At 47.9% G+C, this 21,621-nt stretch overlaps 1 protein-coding gene across 5 annotated transcripts; it reads right to left on the minus strand.

Annotated features, from left to right (window-relative positions):
• Positions 1–395: 395 nt before the first annotated feature.
• On the minus strand, positions 396–21,414 carry SLC39A13 (solute carrier family 39 member 13). Of its 5 annotated transcripts, none has more exons than XM_055716371.1 (11): positions 21,260–21,414; positions 16,097–16,206; positions 14,617–14,916; positions 14,063–14,176; positions 12,217–12,335; positions 10,781–10,933; positions 5,403–5,492; positions 4,984–5,034; positions 4,627–4,759; positions 4,395–4,494; positions 396–2,890 (listed from the first exon to the last, which is right to left on the minus strand). In XM_055716371.1, the coding sequence occupies exons 3-11, from the start codon at positions 14,882–14,884 to the stop codon at positions 2,815–2,817; spliced, it is 1,104 nt and encodes a 367-aa protein (XP_055572346.1). In that variant the 5' UTR covers positions 14,885–14,916; positions 16,097–16,206; positions 21,260–21,414; the 3' UTR covers positions 396–2,814. The 5 variants fall into 5 exon arrangements, with proteins under 5 accessions (XP_055572346.1, XP_055572344.1, XP_055572345.1 ...); XM_055716369.1 differs by lacking the exon at positions 16,097–16,206 and adding an exon at positions 19,718–19,898 and having other exon boundaries at positions 21,260–21,413; XM_055716370.1 differs by lacking the exon at positions 21,260–21,414 and adding an exon at positions 19,718–20,463.
• Positions 21,415–21,621: the final 207 nt, after the last annotated feature.

Consider the following 21,621-nt stretch of genomic DNA (forward strand, 5'->3'; position numbering starts at 1 on the left):
GAGTTGGTGGTCACGATCTCTCCCTGCACATTTACCTTCCCCCCAGTTGTCACAGAGATCTGCTGATGCTGATGCTCCTGGGGCCATTACTCACCCTTCGGCAGGCTGCTCCCTCTTACCAGTCTTTAGCTCCTCTTCCAGGTCATACGAAGTAAATGTTCACTTGATCTTGTGAGTGTTTGAGATATTCCTCAAGTGTTTGAGACCTTACTTGGACAGGCTCAGAGGATCTCCACCCCCTATTCCCTAAACGAATTTCATCTGCTGTTGTTCGCCCCCTTCTGAGCTTTCCTTGGTGTCAAGGTTATTTTTCCAGCTGGTCCCCTACAGATGGCCTTGACATGAGAAGGGTATGGGTAAATGGGTGGGATACAGACTCTAGCTTGAAGGCAGAATGGGGGATAAATGAATGGAAGTGTTTAATGCACTACAGAAATATATTAATATTAAATCACACATGCACATACAGGAGTCGTTCAAGGAGTAGTATAAAATTGCACCACTTGAGTTGATCGAGGAAAACAGAGCCAAATAACATAGTTTTATGTATACACTTGTTGTTCTAACACTTTTTGTTTAACGCCTCCAGGTGTAAGAAATACACTTACAAAGTTTTGTACTTAGAACAAGCAGGGATCTTGGACAAGACTTCAGTTTATTTTCCCTGTTGCTGCATAGCCTATTTCCTTCTTAATCTGCAGGACTAGAACTAATTCAGCTACATGGAAGAATGCTTATCCTGTACTGTGACCTTACTCCCCGCAGCCACGACAGCAGACTGGGCAGGGGCCATACACACCGAGGATGTTAATGCTGCTCTCAGCAGCACTGTCTTACCACCCATTTTACTAAAAGCTTCCATCATTTCTTAGAATCAAGCATGCCTCTAACTGCAGCTGTTCCTTTCAGTGTTTTTCAATGCCATATATCATCTCAGCAGCCTGCTAAAGGTGGGGATTAACGCAGCTATAGAATAGTTACAGGAGGGAGGAGCAGCCTGCACGGACACCGTTCACTGTGACCAGCCCTCCTACGGCTCTCAGTCCTGCCGACTTCTTTTCTACTCTGAACAGCAGGGGAAGAAAGAAGCTTTACTGAGCATTGAAAAGGCTGGCTACAACTATTGCATTAATCATCACTTTCACAGTACTTAGAAGAGCTTTACTACTTTCTAAATTAGGTAACATATTTCTCACATGGCTCATGTAGTAAGAAGCTGTTCCTAAAATGTGAAAGCAGTGCTATTTAGTATGGAGCTGTGAAATAAGGAATGAGATGAGGCTTCCTATTCGGTTTCACTCCCAGCACTCTCCTGCATCTTCCCTCAGCTTTGCAGCCCAGGACATGCCACACACACAGATGTAGAACTTTTTACAACCAGTAGTTTAGCCATTGCTCAAACAGCTAACACACTGAAATGCCTGGGTCTCTGTGTCTGCACACCACCACACACCTGGATCTCTCAGGGAAAAATGACTTTGAAATAGGATGGTATTTCAAGCAAAATCAAATCAATAAATTATTATTCTGTTGCAGGAAAAGCGGAGGCTATGTTCTGACTGTAAATTAGGAATCATTAATATTAATTATAGGAACAGTGTGCCAGGCACTGTAATAACAATCAAGAAAACAGCTCATGACTGTACGTCTTAATATACTAGCACGGAAAAAACTATTCCTGCATTTCTGAAGATGAGCAGCCTAACAGTAGGTGCATCCCAGTTTGAGTTTCTACACAAATTGTACATGCACACATGTATAGTCATGAAAAAGAAATAAATACACAAACCCCTGAGTGGAACCTAGTGGATTTGGTAAAAAAGAAAGCAATGAAAAGCCTAGGTTCATCCTAGTATATAAGGTCACCTTCCATGACGACTACCATTCTCCATTTCATTAACTGTTTCATAGTATTTTCTGGGAGAAGATGTAGTGGAATTGCAACAGTTTAGATGCAACATGGCAAGAGACTGCAGTGTTATTCACACGTGGCGTACTCTCAGCGAAGTGAGAAGCTCACTGTGAAACAACCCATAGGCAGTGGCTTCTCAGTTAACAGATCTGCTACAGCCTACAGACCAACAGGTGAGATGCATTTCACTCTGCTACCCATGAAAAGAAATATGTCACCGTATATAATTACGGTAAGGTTCTGGAGTATATGTATTCTGGGAATATAACGGCAATAAAGGGGTTACGCGAGTTGGGAACTGTACTAAGAGAACATACCTTTCTGCTGAGGAACAGAAAAACGTAATGTACGTTAACTTCCTAAGGTAACGGTTGCAGGTTGTCTACAGGCAGCCTCCTTTATAAATTTACATTTTGAGAGCACACATTCTTTCAGCCTTTTACGGAGTAATTCAGGAATGCATCCCTACAGCTCTAAAACAGCTGCAGTTACTTCTGCATGTAGTACACAGAAAAGCCTTGAGATCTTCTGTTTGAAAGGAACAATATAAATCACTATATATTTTTTCATATATAGTTTTTCATTTTTTTACATCTTTACATTGTATTGATCTATAAAAGATCCCATTTAGTAGTTCTACTCTGCTTCCTTACTATACAAAACAATGCGACGCAGGTCATCTCTAGGTCCCAGAGACGTAACGTGGTTGTTGAACAGCCAGGGATAGGAGAGCCAGGGAATGAAGTCCTGCACACCCAGATCTCTTTCTCACCTGCTTCTCACACTAGCAGCCAGGTCTGCACGCACACACATAGGAAGTAACATTAGTGTTCCTTATTGCTTTGTAACAGCTTAGAATCACTGGGGAGGCTCTGGGAGGCATCCTGAGGTCTGCGCAGAGGTCACTCCGTTGTGAGCGAGAGTAGCACCATGACTGTAATGCCTGTGCACAGGAGCAGAATCTGCTGCAGGGAGTTCCTGGGAAAGAAACAGCAAAATTAGGAGGAGCCCCAGACCAATCCCAACAGGCAGCAGTGTAGAGGCTCACACATGGTTTGTTCTCTGCCCTTCCAAATCTACCACAAGGAGAACACAACAGCGGTATGAAGTCACTAACACAGCTAAGACGACTCCTTCCCAGCACCCCAAGCAAAGAAGTTGTCTATCATCTGGCATGTTATTTGTTTCCACTCAGCTGCAAGGCCCAACCTCAGGTTTCAAACTCAATGTAAAGCTGACTCAGTCACGCAGCTACCCCGGCGTCTCCTGTCCCTTCTCTCACCAGGGACCAGCACCTCTGCAGCACGTTCACAGATACTTTTGGGATCTCATCCAGCTAACAACTACAGTTACAAAAATAGAAGAAAAAAAAAACCCGCTTAATTTTGCTATTCTTTTAGCACCATCTCAGGTTTATGCTGGACTGAAGTAGCCACGTACCCAGCGCCTCTGCATACTTTGCCAGCACAAGAGGTGACCAACCCAAAAGCCAGCTCCCAACTGGTCACTAACATTTCTCCACCAGAAGTTCCTGCCTCTCAGATATAACTGTGGAGCTGGTTTTTGAGCGCTTAACCGTTACCATCAAAATGAACTAGGTGAGCCAAGGCTTCTTATTTAAACTATTGATGTCACTTGTCTCATTACAACTGAAATTGGAGGGAATGTTCAGGGGCAGCTCTGCCAGCCAGGTCTGAGAGGGCCTTTACTGTGGTACAGCTGGATTTGGACCTGCTACAGCCTTAATCAGGCTGCAAGAAACTAGAATAACACAGCTGAGGGGAGGCCAAATAGACCAGAATACATATACCAGTGTATACGATGACCGAGATGGGAGAGATGACTGAGGTGGGATGCAATAACAGACTATGAAATGCAGAATGATACAGAAAATAAAACTATTATTTTCTACTCAGACAGCAACACAGCAACAGTTAATCAAAATTAATAAGCAAGAGGCTAAAAAACAAATAGTAAGAAGCATCATTTCACACGGTGCAGTCAAACTATGCAAACTAGCTGCCAAAGGGAGATGGCAGAAGCCCAAGTAATGGACAGGGTCAACAAAAGATGAGAGAAGGATGTGAAGGAAGGTTCACGTGTAGTTATCAGACACACACAACCCTCACCCTGGTTCAGACAGCCCCTAGACCAGTAATGGCCCCTAGACCAGTATCCACCAGAAGCTGACAAGACAGCCTGGGGAGCGAGTCACCCCATGGGCCACGTTTCTGAGCAACCTGTTCCTGCTGGTCACGCCACACGCTGCGCCAGCCCAACCTCTGTGACTGACCCAGCTGAAGGTTCTTCTGTTTCACGGGGTCTTTCTCATCCCCCCAACGCAACAGCTAACGCAGCAGCCCACCTAGGTTCCAGCCTTGCCCACGGGATCTGGAAAGCTGGCACTCTCGTCCTTCCAGAACGGGCAGGGGGAAGGGCTCTATCCCTGCTCCCTGGCAGTAAGAATTGCTGCAGAACTTACCAAGGATTCTTTTCCTCCAGGAGATCAGGCACAACATTTACCAAGGCAATATACAGAAATCCTCCAGAAGTGAAAGGGAGGATCCAGGCTACTGTTTCCCCTGCACAAACACAAAAAGCTTTTCTTATTACCGAGACAAAGCCACGGGAGAGAACAGAGAAGGGAAAGAAGATATGCACACAAGAACAATAACCCCCTCCCCTATTCCGACGGGGGTCCCAGGAAGCCTTACCTGCTCCTTTTGGTGATTGAGCACATATTGCAAAGCAGGCTCCTAGAATCCCCCCCAGAGCTGTGGAAAGCTGCATCTTGGCCGCACTCCAGCGGTCAAAGCCAGCCCGAAGTAGGATTGCAAAGTCTCCAACCTAAGAAAACCAAGAGCTGACAGTTAATGAACATGAACGTTCCCAGTCACAAAGGCTTTCCATAACAAGACCAGTGCTTCAAGACTCTTTCTAGCTTTCCATGTTGTCAGACTCCCGGAGGGAGCAGCTTCTAAAGGGACAGGAAAATGTTAATCGGACCCAGCCCTCCTCTTAGCAGATGAAGCTGTAATCCCTCAGGATGGCAGGATACAAAGCCCTCTCACCTCATGTGGGATTTCGTGCAGGAGAATGGCCATTGTGGTTAGGAAACCAACCTGCAGTGGAAGAGAGAAGGCGATTAGGAACCAGTCCTCCAGCTCTGAGAGACAAGACTTCCATCAGCGTGTCAAGGCCCCTTTCTCCCAGTTAAAACTTGTTACTCAAGAGTTTAGAACTATTCAACAAAAGTGTAGATGAGCTAACCCTCCCCCTAACACTGTACAAATGATTAACATGTCCCAAGTTTGAAGAAGCTCTGAATCAGAGTCAGGAGAGGGTTGCCTTTGACTGTAGTCTCCATTTTCTCAGAAGCTTCCCAAGAACAGGAAGGAACTCCTCACATCTTTGGCTTTTTTTGCACGTGGCATCATCCTTAAGAGCAGGGCTCTCCATTTCAGTGCACAGCTGGTGACAGAAACCGTACCTTTCTGCTAACCAGGAAGCTGGCTGCTACTGCCAGGCCGTGCGTGAAGTTATCAATGGTGTTGGCCAGCAGATTGAGGTATCCGCTAATCTGCAAAGAGAAGGAAGAGCCCCTGATAAAGGAGGAGCTCTAACAAGATAAAAGAAAACACACAGCTTAGACACAGGTTACTAAGGAGTCACAACCAGATGGGAAAGGTCAGGACATGGCACTTCTGGTAAAGATCTTAAACTATGTCAGTGCTCAGCTACAAATTAAAATGTTCAGTTTTAGAGTAAAGTAAGTTTTAGGGTAGACACGTATTGCCCGAGGTTAGGATAATAGCCTTACCCAAGTGACAAAGAGCTCTAGAAACACAAAAAGAGAAAAGGAAAAAGAGGAAAGCCAAAATGCAAGAATATATCTGATTCTAAATCAAACCAATTTTAGGTAACACTGACTAATTTACACAGGTGACTGGCTTCAAACATGACCTGACCTTGTTTCCCAGCCATGTACTTCAATATCCAACTGTTAAATATCTCCTCTTCAAAAGCTGGCAAAAACAACGCAACAAAACAAATGTTGCTGAAATCGCTTTTTATAACTAAAAAAATCTTCAAGCATTGTACTAAAAGTGCTTGTGTGTTTGCTTTCCCTTAAAGAATAAAAAGAGAAGATAGTAACAACAGTCACCAAAAACCCACCCACTAGAAGGTTATACAGCACGCATACGCCTTTGCACATAAACACACTTCTTAAAATTATAAGCATAAAGCAGCTTCCTTCCTCACAAGTCCATCTCCACATAACACTTCCCTAATTATGCTAACCACGGTCATTTCCAGACAAATTCTAAGTATTTGACCAAAAGCAATTTATGAGGGTACCACTCCAGCTCTTTTGCTCACAGGTTTTTTGGTTTGGGTTTGTTGGGGTTTTTCCATCATATTTAACCAACTACTGCATGTGAGTCCTGAGATACTGCACTGCAGTGTAAATTATTATCAAACCAGGTGTTAGCCAATACATCAGGCTGTCTCTGAGTTGGCATACATTAACTCCAGATATTGGGCAGCATCCAGTGAGCGGAGAGGCTGTCTATAAAGTGTGAGGTATTAACCCTTCACTCACCATAGCATCAGATGCCAAAGTTCAGCTGGAAAAACACAAGCGCTGATGGGTTTCATGACCCCTTTTTGGTTTTCTGCTCTTCCCTGTTCCTATCAAACTCCACTTGGGGCATCTCTCCTTTCTTCCTGCCATCTGTAAGCCACAGCTCAGGTGGGGCTTTCTGTCAAGCCTCTCTCTCTCCTACTGCACAATTTCAGGACATCTTTATGGGCTCTAAACTTTCTAAATTGCATTAGTGATTAAAAACGAAAATAAAGAATTAAGCAAAGCCTAACTACAGATCATGTCTAAGTAATAATCTGGGTAACATGTCTACAATGAATGCAGAAGTTCCCTGCATGGTGCTGTAAGGGGAACACAAAGGGATGCGCACCGGCAGACCCACAAACGCAGCAGTTTTACTTCTCATTCCTCATCTTCAGCCAAATATGACTGTCTAAAATTTCTCCTTTTCATGTTGGGATTTTATGTGATTGTCTTTTCCCCACAGGCTAGTAATAATTATTCACTGAAGTTTTACACAAAAATGCTTTCCCATGCCACCATATAGGGAAAAAATAGACTTCATGATTAAAACATTAGGAGGGTTTTTTTTTTGTTGGTGGCTTGGGCAAAAGCTGTCACTGAAAGAAGGAAAACCTTGGAGTGCGCAGAAATAAATTGGGTTGGTTTGACAGTTATGAGCCTCTGACATTCACATTCTGTGAATTCCTAATAGGATGTTCTCATTGCTCATAAAGAGCACAGCCAGATGAAGTGTTTATGTTCATGCTTCAGAATTAATGTCACTGTGCAATGAAACATACTTCTACAAAGCAGCAAGGACCCCATGTGCCACAGGGGAAAATAAAAAAAAAAAGAATAAGCAAGGCAAAAGTACTCTACAATGTTTCTACTTGTTGAGGGAATAAAGGCTGCAATGCAGGAGAGAACCACGTTCAGGTGCAAAGGAAGCCTCCCACCTGCAGTTTTCAAGCTAGGACAAATTATTACAGCAGCAGCCAAAGAGTAAAGTTCTAATATATATGTACAAAGGACGACTGATTACAGCTTACTAATTAAGCCCTGAAGGGTGGCTTTGTTTATTGAAATAGTATCTTTTCCTTTTTGTTTTCTGGGAAAAAAAAAAAGGGGGTTACTGAGTGAACAGGGGAACCAAAGCAGACTGGCTCGCTATGGCTTTCTCTTTCTTTTGTGAGCACCTACTTCGCTTGCTTGCAGCGGTGCCGTTTCCCTGCACACCCCTTCCCCACCCGACAGCCCCCTCCCCAGCAGGCACAGCCCCCTCCCCAGCAGGCACGGGCAGCGAGACCACCCGCCGACCTGCCAGCCAGGCGGATGCCAAGCAGCATCTAAGTTCTGCCCGAGTTTTTCAACAAGGCATTAGTTTGCATTCCTCCTCCGCCACCATGCTGATTTTTATGGAACTTGCAGAAATGTGACTACCCTCAAGACGTCTACCCTCTCTTAACTCCAGTAAAATTAATTATGGGTTCAAAAATTACTGAAAATGAAGGATGAAGGGCAGAACAGGTGGACAGGCAAATGGAATGACTGCTTATGTTGCTGCTGAAGGAAACAGGCTAACAACACAGGAATATCTTGGTAGCTTTGGTAATTTCCCCCCTACCAGAAAGACTATAAAAATATGCTCGTAAGGTAGAAAGTTACAACTACACCCATTAACTCAGTAATTTCTATTTCATACATATTGACAACACCCTTACTACAAGACTGAACAGACGTGTTAGGATTTTAAAGCTAGAAGGGCTCTTCATGGTTGTCTAGACCTTCTACAGAATGCAACTGAAAGAATCTCCTTCCATTTCTGCACAAAGCCTACTGTTTCTTAACCTACAGTGCACTTTGTAGAGAGCAGCTTAAGCCACAGCTTAAAGCCCACAAGTGACGAAGACTCTGGTATGTCTAAGGCAAGTCGATCCACTGGCAAGTTACCCTCCGTTACAGAGTTGTCTTTGATTTCTACTCTGCTACCGTTTAGTACAGCTTTAACTATTCAGATTTGGTCACGCCTCTTGCCTGGCTATTTGTGTACTCTAAGTCACCCCTGATCCATCACATCTACAGAGCTAAAGACCAAAGAAAACCACTTCTTATGTACTGCAAACCTAAAATAATTCTTTCAGCTCTTTTCTGAGCCCTTTACAAATGATCAGTAGTATTTGGGGTATTGTGAATAACACTACTGGAAAGAGTCAGCCAGCCATGCCATTACTGCTATACAGAAAGAGGAACACCTGCCTCTTCTCTTACACACTATTTCCTACTCACCCACCCGCCTGCCTGCAGCATCGTGATGGAAGAATGTGTTCAAACAATTTCCTGCTGTGACTCTCATCCTTTTTCCAAGGCACTGACTTCCAAAAAACTGTCCCTATCTAGTACATATAATCTGCATTCTTTCTTCATCTATTCCTTATTAATTGCACTTATCAAAACATGTTAAAAATTCAGCTCTTTTGATCAAGTTACTCAGTTCAGCTGGTATCACTGACCTCATGTAGTCACGATGTGCCATTTAAGTAACATAGTAGTATCTGGAAGTGTGAAGATATACTGGTTTTATAAATAATCACTCAGAAAAATCATAAACCGCCAGTGAACAGAATTGAGGGGAGCTGCATTAACCCAGTCCTTGCTGATAACATAGAATACCTGATTTTTAAGACAGCTAATATTAGCAAAGCTGTTTTCATACAGTACTAGTTTTATCTGAATGTGGAGAAAGTTATGTTGTATATACATCTGTCAGTGTCGTTACCTTTACCAAACAATCATGACCAAATAAAAGGCAGGGAAAAAATGTCTGGATGATGAGAATTTATCTTCCTTAAGATCACATCAACTAGCACTAATTACATTATTATTTTCTACATTAGGATCAGACCCTGTGCAATGGCGTCCCCCATCAGCGTTACATTTCTAATTGAAATCAGTGGTAGACTAACCATTCCGTAAGTCCGCAGTTCATTGTATAAACCTTTCTGAAATAATGGCACAATGTTTCATAACCCAGTAATATTGGTTTCTTCACCACTATCACCTCTAGAAACATCACTGCAGCACCTTGCAGTTTGTGCAGTGTTCTGCACACATTACACGAGTGTGACGTACGAAAAATACCCAGTGACCTCAGCATATCTTTCACGTTGCGTGGTAAGAGCTATAAACTTACAGCCAAACAGATCTAAAACAGAAAGACTGAAGAGCCTCTGACTGACCACATAGCCACGTGTGGGCTAGTTCACGCAACCACACGTTCTGTTCATAGTTACTCTCCTACAATCTCGCACATTTCAAACTCAAATTACAGGTCCTCCTTCGCCAAAGTGGTCGTTTACTCTCTTGCTTGTAAAGTCCACCCAGACGAGGGTTTCCGCAGTGCAGAGACAAGAACACAAAACTGAAAGCAAAGCCAATTTAAAGGTTAGCCACTGCCCAGCGCCACAGCACTCCTTTCCCCTCCTCCACCTCCAGTCCTATGGGCTGGCTGATCTCCCTTACCCCAGCACTACAGGCTGCCTGCCTACACACCAAGCCGATTCAAGAAGTTAGGAGAGAAATGAACCTACGGGTGGAAAAAAAAAATTCTTTGCCTGTTTAGCTCCTTGAATAGGCTCACTGCAGGGTCAGATGAGGTCCAGTGCAAAGGAAGTGATGGGAAACACAGGTTTGGAGGCAGAAGTAGACAAGAAGCCCTTTCTGGCAGCAGATAAACTGCTCATTTGAGAAAAACCTAACTTCTAAGTTTTAGAGGGGACCGCTTCAACACTCAAAATACTTCCAAAAGGTGCCTTAAAAGGAAACGCACAGCTCACAGTTGGTACAAAGCAAGGAAACCCACAGCTCACACTTGGTACAAAACAGACACCAGAGAACAGAGAAATCACGGCACAACAATTTCAGCAAATGACAACATAATAACTGTAAGAGAAGTGTAACAAAATGTAAAAGTACTGTACTCTGGTCTCACAAGTCAGCCAAAACACACATCATCAGACTTAAGCCTTCACAATAGTGACTTTGCCTCTTTTGCATAAGCTGCAGTGCAGATTTTCTCCAAGTCTGCTGCGTCCTCCCTGCTGTGACCTGGGCAGACACTTTGACAGAGCAAGATTAAGCACAACTCACTCAGACACCGGGTTCCCCACTCAGGCACAGTTCTTTCCACAGACAACTCCTGACTGAATTTTAGATGTGTCCCGAAAACATAAGATGTGAAGGTCAGTTTGTGGGTCTCTTACCTTGATTCTGTTGTCTGTTGGACAAGAGTGGAGAGAAGAGCCATTACACTGAGTTGAATTTGTTCCTGCTTTTTGGGACTGGCCTGCCACCTTCCGCAGGGGATAGCCACTTCCATTGGGAATCTTTCCAGCTGGTGCTTTGGCATCACAGCCCTAAATTTGGGGAAAACAACTTGTTACTGCCTTTTTTGTCAGTGATGAATGAGCATGAATCATGGTCAGAAATCCAGTCCTCACCCTGAATCCTTTTGTCTTTACAAATCAGCAGCTTTGGTACACCAGTTTAATAACCAACTGCCAGAAACGAGACCAATTTCAGAGAGCATTCTGATATCTGCACTGTGAGGAACATGAACAAAGACTTCCCCAATCACCAAGAGAAGGAAAGTAGAAAGACAGAGGAGGAAATGGAGTCATGTGCCCTTGGCATGAGCCAGGTCCCACTGGAAAGACGTGGGACTGAGCCTGCCACTCCTGCTGGCAGCTGCTGCCCAGAGAAATACAACTCACCTGGGCAGGGGATGGGGGAACAAGGAGGCTTGCTCTCCCCAGTGCATCGGAATAACTAAGTCTAGAGAACTATTCAATAGCTGGGATTGTCAGCTTCCAAACAACAAAACGTTTATGTCTGACTTCATTCTCTCTGTAAATGAAAAGATTAAGTTCCTTTCAGACTTTAAAGTCTCACATTGAGTCGAAGTAACAGCTAATTGCTCTTAGGCAGTGCCTGAACTGCAGTTTCACCTCTCAAAAGCCATGGCACAGCAAGAACTGAAGGGTGTACAGGAGCTGCTGCCAGGAGCTGTGCAGATGTCCGAGGACCAGTTGCTCTCCTCTGCCTTGGGGAACCTACCTTCTGGTACCTGCCTGCATTGCCCCTTTGCAGCTGGGTGACTCCTCTGAACCAATGCTTACCATTCCCTGGCCAGCCATAAACCCCTTCGCAAAACCCCCACAAAGCTACCCAAAGACATGCCTGGTGCAGGTCGTACCCAGGAAGGGTGGGCAGTGAGGAACACCTTCCAGAGAAGGCTGCTCTTTGTCCTGGCTGAGGACTCAGAAGGGGAATGACTTATGACGGCTCAGCAGAACGTGCATCAGCAAGCTGCCATCCCTCCAAGCTTACCTGAGCAAAAGCCCCAGCTGCAGAGCGCTCCAGCGCCCAGTCCCCAGAAAAGGGGAGCTCTCTTCTACACATCAAGAACAAAAGCAGCTCAGAGGTGAGAAATCTCAGTTAACACCACAAACCCAAAGCCTGGAGATGAAACACCTTCTACAGCCGGTGTCAAAGAAGTGGCAAAAAGCTCCCAAAGGGCACTGACAAGCTACTCACAGCTCCAGGATCACTTGCTGAGCCTATCAGGTAGGGCAGATGAGGCATTTAGCACAGTGCTGCAAACACAACAGCACTCCCTCCCCTCTGGCTGCTAACTTACCACCCTGGGGCACTCCTCCTCTTTCTCCAGGAAGATCTTCTCTAGCACCAGGAAGGTCAGGAAACCAATGATCACCCAGAGGCCCAGAAGCTTCTGCTGCTGAAAGCTCTGCCCTTCTCCTAAGGGATGAAAGAATAATTGTCACGTCGCTATCAAGTGTTTCCCACATGTGAACCCACCCTGCTCCAGACAGTTTAACCAGCAGTTCCAAGAAAAAAAAAAAAAAAAAAAGGCAAGAAACGAGACAATGGGGAAACCTCCTACAAGGAATATGGAGCAAACACATCTCAAGGCAAATTAGTTTAACTCGCTCATTCTTGATCTAACTGATATCCTCATTTCAGGGTACTCACAGAGCGAGGGCCCCCACTGTTTTTGCTTCAGTAGTGCAATCCAGCATATTTCCTGACAATACTGGGATTTTCCCTGAGCTCCAGAGGCAAGCAAGAGATTACATCAACAAAAATCCTGCAGCTGCATCTACTGAGCAGCAAGCCCTGACATGAAATCTGCCATTAGCAGAGCTACAGACTCACCTTCCCCCTTCTGCCACACCTGGGCAAGTTATTAAGCCCACAGCTATAAACTTTCTTTTCAATTACAGCCAAGCTTGTGAGATAATCATCCATTCAGCCTGGCTGCAGAAATGAAGATTGCATTGCAGCAGCAGAACAGAATGACTCTAATGGGGCTTACGCGGGTCAAGGAAACCTTTACGCTCCAGGACAGCCTGGCAGAAGCAAACAAGCTAGAGCAAGAAGGCAAGTCAGTTGGGAACCACTGTAGAAAGGAGGGGGGGGGGGGGGGGGGGGGGGGGGGGCAGGGAAGGACAGCAGGTTTTGCTGGCAGTGCTAGAGTCGTGAGGAAGAAGAAAACCAAAGGCCCAGCAGATCTGAAATCCCAGGACATGGGTGCAAGGAAGCCTGGGAAACCCAGGGCATCCTTTTTGCTCCCTCACATTTTCAGCAGGGAAATGATTTCCTGGTTTCTCAACAGGTGGGATGCAGTAGCACTTGCCTCCTACGCTATCAGCTTGCTGAAGCAGAGAGATACATACAATCATTACAGATTTCAACAACCCTGGCTGTCAGAGGGGTGAGGGAGGTACCACAAACTCCATCCCGACTTTAGCTCACTGGCAAACACAGATTTCTCCCACCTGCATTTTCTTTTGCTCCCCATCCCCCTACCGCCACCTTGGTCACGGCTCTATGGACAATTTTCCATGACTTCTCCTCGAGCAAAGACTGAGAGGGCAAGACATTTGGCCTCCCACAAATCAATGTACCCAGCAGAAGGGCCCCAGTTAGTTCCAAGAAAGAGACTCAAGAGGTAACACTGTTATAGGGACAGATTCATAGACAAAATATGTCTGATGGGGCAGAACCCCCACCTGAGACGGTGCATACATCCATGTACCAGACCACAAACACATTCCTAACTTCCCACCAGGTTGAAGAAGCATTCCCTTTCCTTACAGAAAGGACAAAGGAAAATCAACAGAAATTTACAGGAGTCCAAGGCAAGACAGGAAAAGTTGATAGACAAAAAATCCACTGCAAGTTACTAAATGTAAAGAAACCATGGCCAACTCAGGAAGCCTCCAACCCCAAAATCTTTGGAGGACTGCAAGGAACAAAGATGAAGCATTACATGTGTTTTTATTGTTCTTACGTCCTTCCTTAGGCATTTGCTTTTACACATTCTTTGAAAGAGAATACCACCCTAGACCAGTTTTGGGGATGACCCAGCCTGGCTGGTCTTTTGTGTTTTCAAGACGGAACGGGCTCAAACCCTGTAGCAGCAGGGACAGCACAAACTGCTCCAGGCAGAGGGGCCTCCATACCTGTTGTTGCGCTGCATGTGTAGGCCCAGGCTTCGGGAAGCAGGTGCAGGAACACGTTCCCCAGCAGTCCACCAATTGCAAAACTCAGCAACTGCTTCAAACGGCGTGATCCAGCTTAAAAAAAAAAAAAAAAAAAAAAAACACAAAACCTGATCACAGCTCAGTTGGGAGCCAAAACATCTCCAGCTGAGATTTTGCACAGAGAGATCTGAACTGGAAGCATCTGCAAAGCAAGCTTTCAAAGGAGAGAGCACAAAACAAATAGCCAGAGTGCAAAATAAAGCCCTTGCACCACTTGGCTGGGACAGGCGAGTGTGGGAGGGTCCTAGACCAAGGAGGATGCTAAACAAACAACATCCTTTGTACACGCTCCATGCAGGGCTTGCATTTGTCCGAAGGCTCCCTACCACATCAGCAGGTACAGCCTAAAGCACCAGAAATGGACTGGTTTAGAGGCCGGTATTTCCATGACAAGGCACAGCTCATCCCTGTGCCGTTCAGTCACAACCCAGGACTTCTGGCCTCAGAAGGGCCAACGCGGGTAGCAGGCTTACCTTCTGATCGCAGAGCGGCTCCCGTCTCAAATGGGATCACCAGCAAGGGGAAGACCCCACTCAGCCCCACCATGAGCGAACCGATGAGGGAACAGACCCAGGCATCCAGCCGCTCGCTGCTGAAAAGGCTTCCCCAGGACTCGGGCTCCTTCTCGCACAGAGGACCAGAGCTAGCAGCGACATGACTCCTCGGGAGCTGCTGAGCCTCACAGGCCACGATCAGAAACAAGGAAAGCGTCCCATCAAGCAGAAGCTTTTGTTTTGTCATCGCTAAGTGGTCTCAGCCAGGCTGGCCAACCTCTGAAAAGAGCAGGGAGAGCGGTTCTGAGAGTGTGCCCAAGAGCCCCTCCCACCACCGCGGGGGAAGGGCTTTGGGGACACCATCCCCTCCCTCAGCACCACAGCACAGGTATGTACCCCTCTAAGGAACACCTGAAACTCTCTCTGATTTCAACAGAGCACTAAAGGACAGAGAGGCTGTTTAGCATCGAGTGTATGAAACTGCACGAGACATCTTGTGAAAGAGCCTGGCTTTCAGCATCTCCCCTCAGGTGGGCTGGACAAGGACTCCGAGCACCCTTGTCCTTGCCCTTCACTGTCCCGAGGCTTCAGAGAAAAGTACTGACCAGAGATGCTTCCCAGGTAAGTCTTCTCTTCACCATGGAACAGCATCCATGTCACAAATCAGGATGCTAGACAGGCAACCAAACCATGAAATCATGAGTGGTGTAAGGATGGTGAATAGGGTAGATTGTTCACCAGTTCTAATGACAGAAGTGCTAATACAGCCATCACATGAAGCCCGAGAGGGTCAGCTTCCAAACAAACTGACGTGACTCTTCATCAGCAGGTAACCTGTGTGGCTGTACTCCTCCGAAAACAATCGAAAATTTGATATGGATTCAACAAAAGACAGGACAAGTACTACAAGGACAAACCTACTGACTGTTCACGGTCAGACAGCTCCCATCAGACTCAGGAAACCCACTTATGGGAAAGGAGCTGGAGGCTGGAAGAAGTTGGAAAATATATATACTTGTCCTATTTTTATTTTTTCCTAGAAGGATACTGGGTTAGATGGTCTCTTAGTCAAAATCAGCACCACCGTTACTAAGAACTCTTCAGTCACAAGAAAACCAGAGAGAAGCAGATGTGTTAGAAGAGGAAAAGAAAGAATTACGCTCTCGTTGGCAAACAGGAAAGGAAAGCAAATGATGCAAAGGCTGAAGTAATCCAGAAGAAAAAGTGAAATACGACAAGCAAAATTAATTTGGAAATGGGAGGAAAGAGCGGGTTAGAAAAGAACGGCTTAAGAAATGTTCACAGAGCAGCTGTAGATTGAAAGGGAATAGCAGCATTCCCCTGAAAGCACATAAGAAACCAGTCAAAGTCATCTCTGAAGCGTTAGGGACCATCTTTGAAAATTTACAGGAATACGGGAAGGCCACAGAAGGCTGGAGAAGCATCATGCTTCACCTACCTTGATAAAAAGGAAAAAAAAAGGTGGCAGAAGACTTAAGAAGTTACAGACCAGTAACTTCAATCCTCTGAAAGACTCTTGATCAAGTTAAATGATCAGTTTGTAGTGACCTATAAGATAAGAAAGTGATAAAGATAGCAAAGCATTAAGTAACAGCCAGACAGAAAGGAGCCTGAAATTACCAAAACAAAATTCTGGGTGTCAGAACCAATCTAAGGGCTCACTGCAGCTGGAAAGGACGCTGCTGCCCCTTGTCCCCCACCCCCCCATGAAGCACCCCCTCCCCATGCTTAAACCTGACTCCATGACTGAGCCGGGTCAGAACAAACTAGCAGGGAAAACAATTTTTTTTTAAAGGTTTGGCCCTTTTCCAATTTCAGTCCCTGAACTAAATCACTGCAGGAGGAAGGCCCAGCTGCAGTGAGCAATCAACGAAAATTAAAGGACAGGATCCCATGGCTCCCATGAAGGAGAGCACAGTGACCATGGAGATCAGGAGCAGGGGGATGCAAGAAGGAACTGATGAAGACACTGGCTGGGCAAGCTGTGCAAGAACCACTAAAACTTTCTGTAGCAAGGTAACATTTGATCAAGTGTAAACTCTACTGACCTATACAAAACCCATCACTTTTTTTTTTTCCTAAAAAAAAAACAAAACAAAAAAAACCTTCAACATAGCAAGTTCAAACCAGCTCAGGATTTTGTGGCATCTTATTGCAGGATTTTGATCTGGCTGCAGGAACCCTTGACCTACCTATAGCATACTATCAAACCAATTTCAGTAAAGATCAGTATGAAACAGTATACTACAGGGTAAAAGAAAAAAAAAAAAAAAAAAAAGGCACATGGACATGACAAAACAGTAACTCCAATGTGCCACAAAAAAAAAAGTATACGTGCGTTACATTGATTCAGAAATTAATTCCAAGCCAGCAGGCTTCTGTCACTATAAAGTAAACAACTGACAGCCTGGGACGTATTAGTAGCTCCGTTGTAGGTGCGACACAGCAGCAGTGATTCTACTCCACTCCACACAGATGAGACTTCAGCCAACAGACCGCACCCAGCCAACATACTCTTCTTCATAAAACAGATGCAAAAATCAGAGACATGGCCGGGGAAAGAAACAGAGACAGTGTAGAAAGCATGACCTGGAAAAAACGACTGAAGGGCCTGGGTGTGTATCATAAAAAGATAACCCTAGAGGGAACAGAACAGTCTGCGTATGTTGAAAGTCACAAGAAAAGGGGAAAGTGCTGAACTCTTCTTCCACGCTGTAGCATCAGCTCAAACGGTAAACAAGATTCAGCCTGGATATGAAGAAACAAATTTACACGGTGCCAAAGCAGGGGCAGCAGCAAGGGACACTCATCTCTCACAGCACTCCACGCACCAGCTCAACTCAGGCACTGAGCTGATGCTCTGGAGAGCCAGTAACAAGCGCGAGGAGAGCCTGATGGGGCAGAGATGCTGCCCCCAGCCCAGCTCCACCAGGTGAACGTGCCTGCAACGCTGCCAGACCTCCTGGCTCCCCCCACAGCTATGCAAACAGCCACCCACAGCTATGGTACAACTGTGCCACAGAATCCCCCCAAATTTCTCCTTGAGAAGAAAAAACAAACCAAACCACAAAACCACAAAAAAGACAGGAAGCTCTTAAAGTGTCAGCTGTCCCCTAACTGACCAAATTCTTCTGTCCCAAGCACCCATGCAGGCTGAAGCCACCAGCCACACAGGCATCGGCACAGGTTGGTGACAGGACTCTTCAGGCAGGCGACACCAGCCGCAGCCCTCCCTCTGCTCGCTGGCTGCTGCACAACAACCTGCACTTACATAATTCCCTGCTTCAAAAAAGACGGGCACCCCTTCCAACCCTAGAGGGCCTGACGGACATCCTCTCCTGTTATGACAAAATTAGACCTAGAAAATGACTGAGAACAGCTTCTTCGCAAAGAACGGAGAGGGGAAAGAAAAAAAAAAAAAAAAAAAGGGATTTATACAACCACCACATGCCTATGAAGAGGCAACACAGTGAAATAAAACAAGGTCTTAAAAAAAAAATTAGTAAGGTTAGTAAGGATGAGTTTGGTACAATGCTCTGGGTGATGCTGTTTGTGTTGAGAAAGGCATGTACTCTGAATAATTAGAAAGGATAAGGTGGGTACCTGAAGGAGATAAGGAGAACATCAAGTCAGGAAATCACTGAACAAAGAAAATTAAAAGGTCTATTCCACCTAGATCCCACCTATTACGAATGGAATGATTGGGTGTCAAAATCAAATGAATATGCATGTGAAGATGGTGTAACCTCTCACAAAAACCGTATAAATCACCTAACTTTTCACTGAAAACTTGGGAGCTAGCTTGTCCGGTGCAAATCAGCTAGCTCCCCAGCGTCACACGAAAAATATACCTTTGCTGCTTAAAGACAAAATTCGTCTCCGAGCAGTTAACTCTGTGCCGGTTTGGCATCAACAGGCAGCAAAACGACTGCTCTCTGCAGCTCAGCAATGAGGGACGTGGCACAGACTGGCCTCTTCTGCCACACGGGCATCACAGCTTCTGAGAATCAGTCTGGAAAAGTAATCACTGCAACGGATCCAGCAGGTCCGTTTCTTCCATCTCGCCCTCCACGCTCACAGCCCACATCTGCCCTAAGGCGCCCCAGAAAGGGCCCTCAGAATAAAGTGACAGAAATCCAGGAGAAAGCCAGTAGCAGACAGGGCAAAGGGCATGTCCAGGGCTCTGAGAACAGGCTGCACACCCGGTTTCAAGTCCTTCCAGCAGCAAGAGACAGCCCAGGTTCCTCCAAAAAAGGCACACTGGTGGACAATAACTGGGCAGAAAAACAATTCCCCTAACACACCAGTGTCCGTCAGCTTTCGGTGGCCCACAGGTCTGTCTCTTCTTGTTAATCCCACCAGGGAAAGCCACTGCATTTCGTTACAGCAGTGCTGCCTGAACATTACTACCTTGTGGCTCAAGAACATCCCCATACCTCACGCAACCAATGCCTGATGCTCATAAAACATCTACGAGGAACTCAGTGCATCACGCAGGACACACCTGAACCGATCTTTGTGCCCAGCTAATCACCTAGAGCATATTCCCAGCATTTGCTGCCTCTTGACATATCACAACCACTTGCTCAAAGAAATGCCCTTTTAATCTCTACAGCCCCTTTGCTTCTCTGTCTCGTTAGTACATGCTCCTCATGAGACACTGAGTTTACTTAATGTTTCTAAAGTCTGCAAATTCAAACCAGCTGCTCCTAAGAGAAATATTGAAGGGGAAGAAGCAGTCAAGATGTAGTCCTAGGGAAAAGAAAAAAAAAAAAAAGTGCTCAAGAGAGAAAATAGTACCTTGCGACTACAGCTGCAGATGAGTCTTTACCTACCCCTAATTTTAGACACCAGCATCTGTTTTAGGAACCCTGGCAGAGAAGGTCTTGAGAAAGTCCTAGAGAAAGCTAGAGAAAGCACCGCCAGGTTTCTCAGAGAAGTCTGTGGTCACTACGAGGCAGAAGCATAACCAGATTTAGAGAGAGCTGTTTTTCCCAGGAAGGGTACATGACCTATTTAAGAACATGCATGAGAGAGGAACAGGCAGCGCATCATTTACTCATCAGTTCTGACGATGAGGACACTTTGGGACCACAGCTCCCGGCCATGCGGCACCGTCACCACTGGCAGCACCCTCCAGAGCCCCGCTGTCCCGCGCAGGTCAGGGAGCCGAGCATTCAGGAGACAGGTCTGCCGGTCTGCTCAGCTCCTTCTGCCACGGCCTCAGGACCCTTCCCAGGCTCAGGAAGAACAAACAAGTGAGAATTTGCCATTAAGCCCCCCCTGAGCAGGGGCAGGGGGAGGCTGCCCACCGACCAGAAGAGCTCCTGCCCTCCGCCGGGGGAGCCCCCAGGCTACCTCGCTGGGCGCCTCAGTAGCAGGCAGTGCCTGAGAAAACATGGACAAAACTTAAAATGCCAAGGCAAAAACGTATTGGAAAAGAAAAAAATAAAATATTGACACGACGAGGATTCCTGTAGCAACCCGCCTCCTCCCCTCCCAGACCACACAGCTTCATCCCCGTCGCAGCACAATTGCTCATTGCAATGACATTTCAGATGTTGTTGGGGGAAAAAGAAAAAAAAAAAAAAAGAAAAGGCTTTTAAAAAAAGTGTTCTCCCTGGAAGCCAGCTGCCTGGTCTTACAGTTGCAAAAGAGTACTGCATGGAATGGAAAAAAGTTATTTTCCAGAGAGGAAGCGTATTTCCAGCCAGAAAATTCTCCACGAGCCACCTCCCTCCATTAGCCCCGTGGCGAGCGCCGAGTTCCTGCGGGAAGCCCTGGCCCGGGCAGGGCACAGAAGGTCCCCGACACCCCCGGCCCCCTCCCCTGTCCCCCCGTGCCCCCCCTTCGGGCACGCGCTGCCCGGCGGGCCCCGACCCCGGCGCTCCCCGCTCCGCAGGGGGAGGGGCGGCTCCGCGCAGCGCGGGGGGGGGGGGGGGGGGGCGCAGCCCCCGGCGGAGCCCGGGCATCACCGGAGCTGCCGGGGGGGCGGTCACAGCCCTGACCCGCTGCACGCTGCCGCCGTTGGGCAGCCCGTGACCGCCCCCCCGTCCCAGCCGGGAGGGAGAGGCCGGTGTGCGGCGCGGGCAATGGCGCACCCCCCCCGGGCTACCAGCCCACTCGCCGCGGCAGCCCCCCCCAGCCCCCCCCGGCCCCCCCGGCCATTTTCCCATTGTTTCTGCCACCGCGGCGGCCGGCGGGACGGCCCGGGCAATGCTGAGCGAAGCAAACGCAGATCTGCGGAGCCGGGGGGCGAGGGGGTGACGACCCCCCTTCGCGCACCCCCCGGGCCGGTAGAGCCCCCGGGCCGGTTCCCGGGGGGGGACACAGGGAGCGGGGCAGCCCCCGCCGCCCAGACCCTCCCGCAGCACCGTCCCGCCGGCGGAACCGCTTCCGAAACTCTCGGTGCCGCGTCCCGCCGGGCCGGGCTCCCAGCCCCGGGCACGGCCCCCCGCTAACCGGGGCCGCGCCGCGGGCAGCCGGGACCCCGGCACCACCGGCCCGAACCCGCCCCGCGGCCGGCCCGAACCCGCCCCCCCGCTCCAGCGGCTCCCGAGCCGCGGCAGCCCAGCGACCCCCGCCCGCGGACCACCGTTACCGTGCCCCGGGCCGCCGCTGCCATCCAGCCGCCGCTCGGCGCGGGCCTGCCCCGCCCGCGGCCCCTCGGCTCCGCCTCCCCCGGCCGGCCACGTCGGTCCCGGCCTCCCCGGCACCAGCGTCGCCGCCCCGGCGGGGACCCGCCGCCGCACGCGCTTCCGGCCGCCGCCGCGGGGGGGGCGGGCACCGGCCCCGCTTCCTGCTGCCCCCCCCCAGCGCCGGGCCGCCCCCCGCCAGCACCGGCCCCGGCCCCGCTGCGGGCAGCCTCGGGGTGCTCGTCCCGCCCAGCGGACACAGGGCAGCGGGGGGCGTCTCAGGTGTCCCCCGCACCCGGGCAGCGGGGCGCAGGACGCGTGCGGTGGG

This window comes from Falco cherrug, chromosome 7, assembly GCF_023634085.1.
Source record: "Falco cherrug isolate bFalChe1 chromosome 7, bFalChe1.pri, whole genome shotgun sequence".
In the NCBI taxonomy this organism is placed as follows: Eukaryota; Metazoa; Chordata; class Aves; order Falconiformes; family Falconidae; genus Falco; species Falco cherrug.

Coding starts and splice junctions, on each gene's coding strand:
- SLC39A13 (XM_055716368.1), bottom strand. CDS start 14,884: ATGACAAAACAAAAGCTTCTGCTTGATGGGACGCTTTCCTTGTTTCTG. Junction 5,493..10,780: donor CAACAGACAACAGAATCAAG/GTAAGAGACCCA, acceptor TTCTCTTTGCAG/ATTAGCGGATACCTCAATCT. Junction 2,891..4,394: donor CTGGAGGAAAAGAATCCTTG/GTAAGTTCTGCA, acceptor TTTCTTTCCCAG/GAACTCCCTGCAGCAGATTC.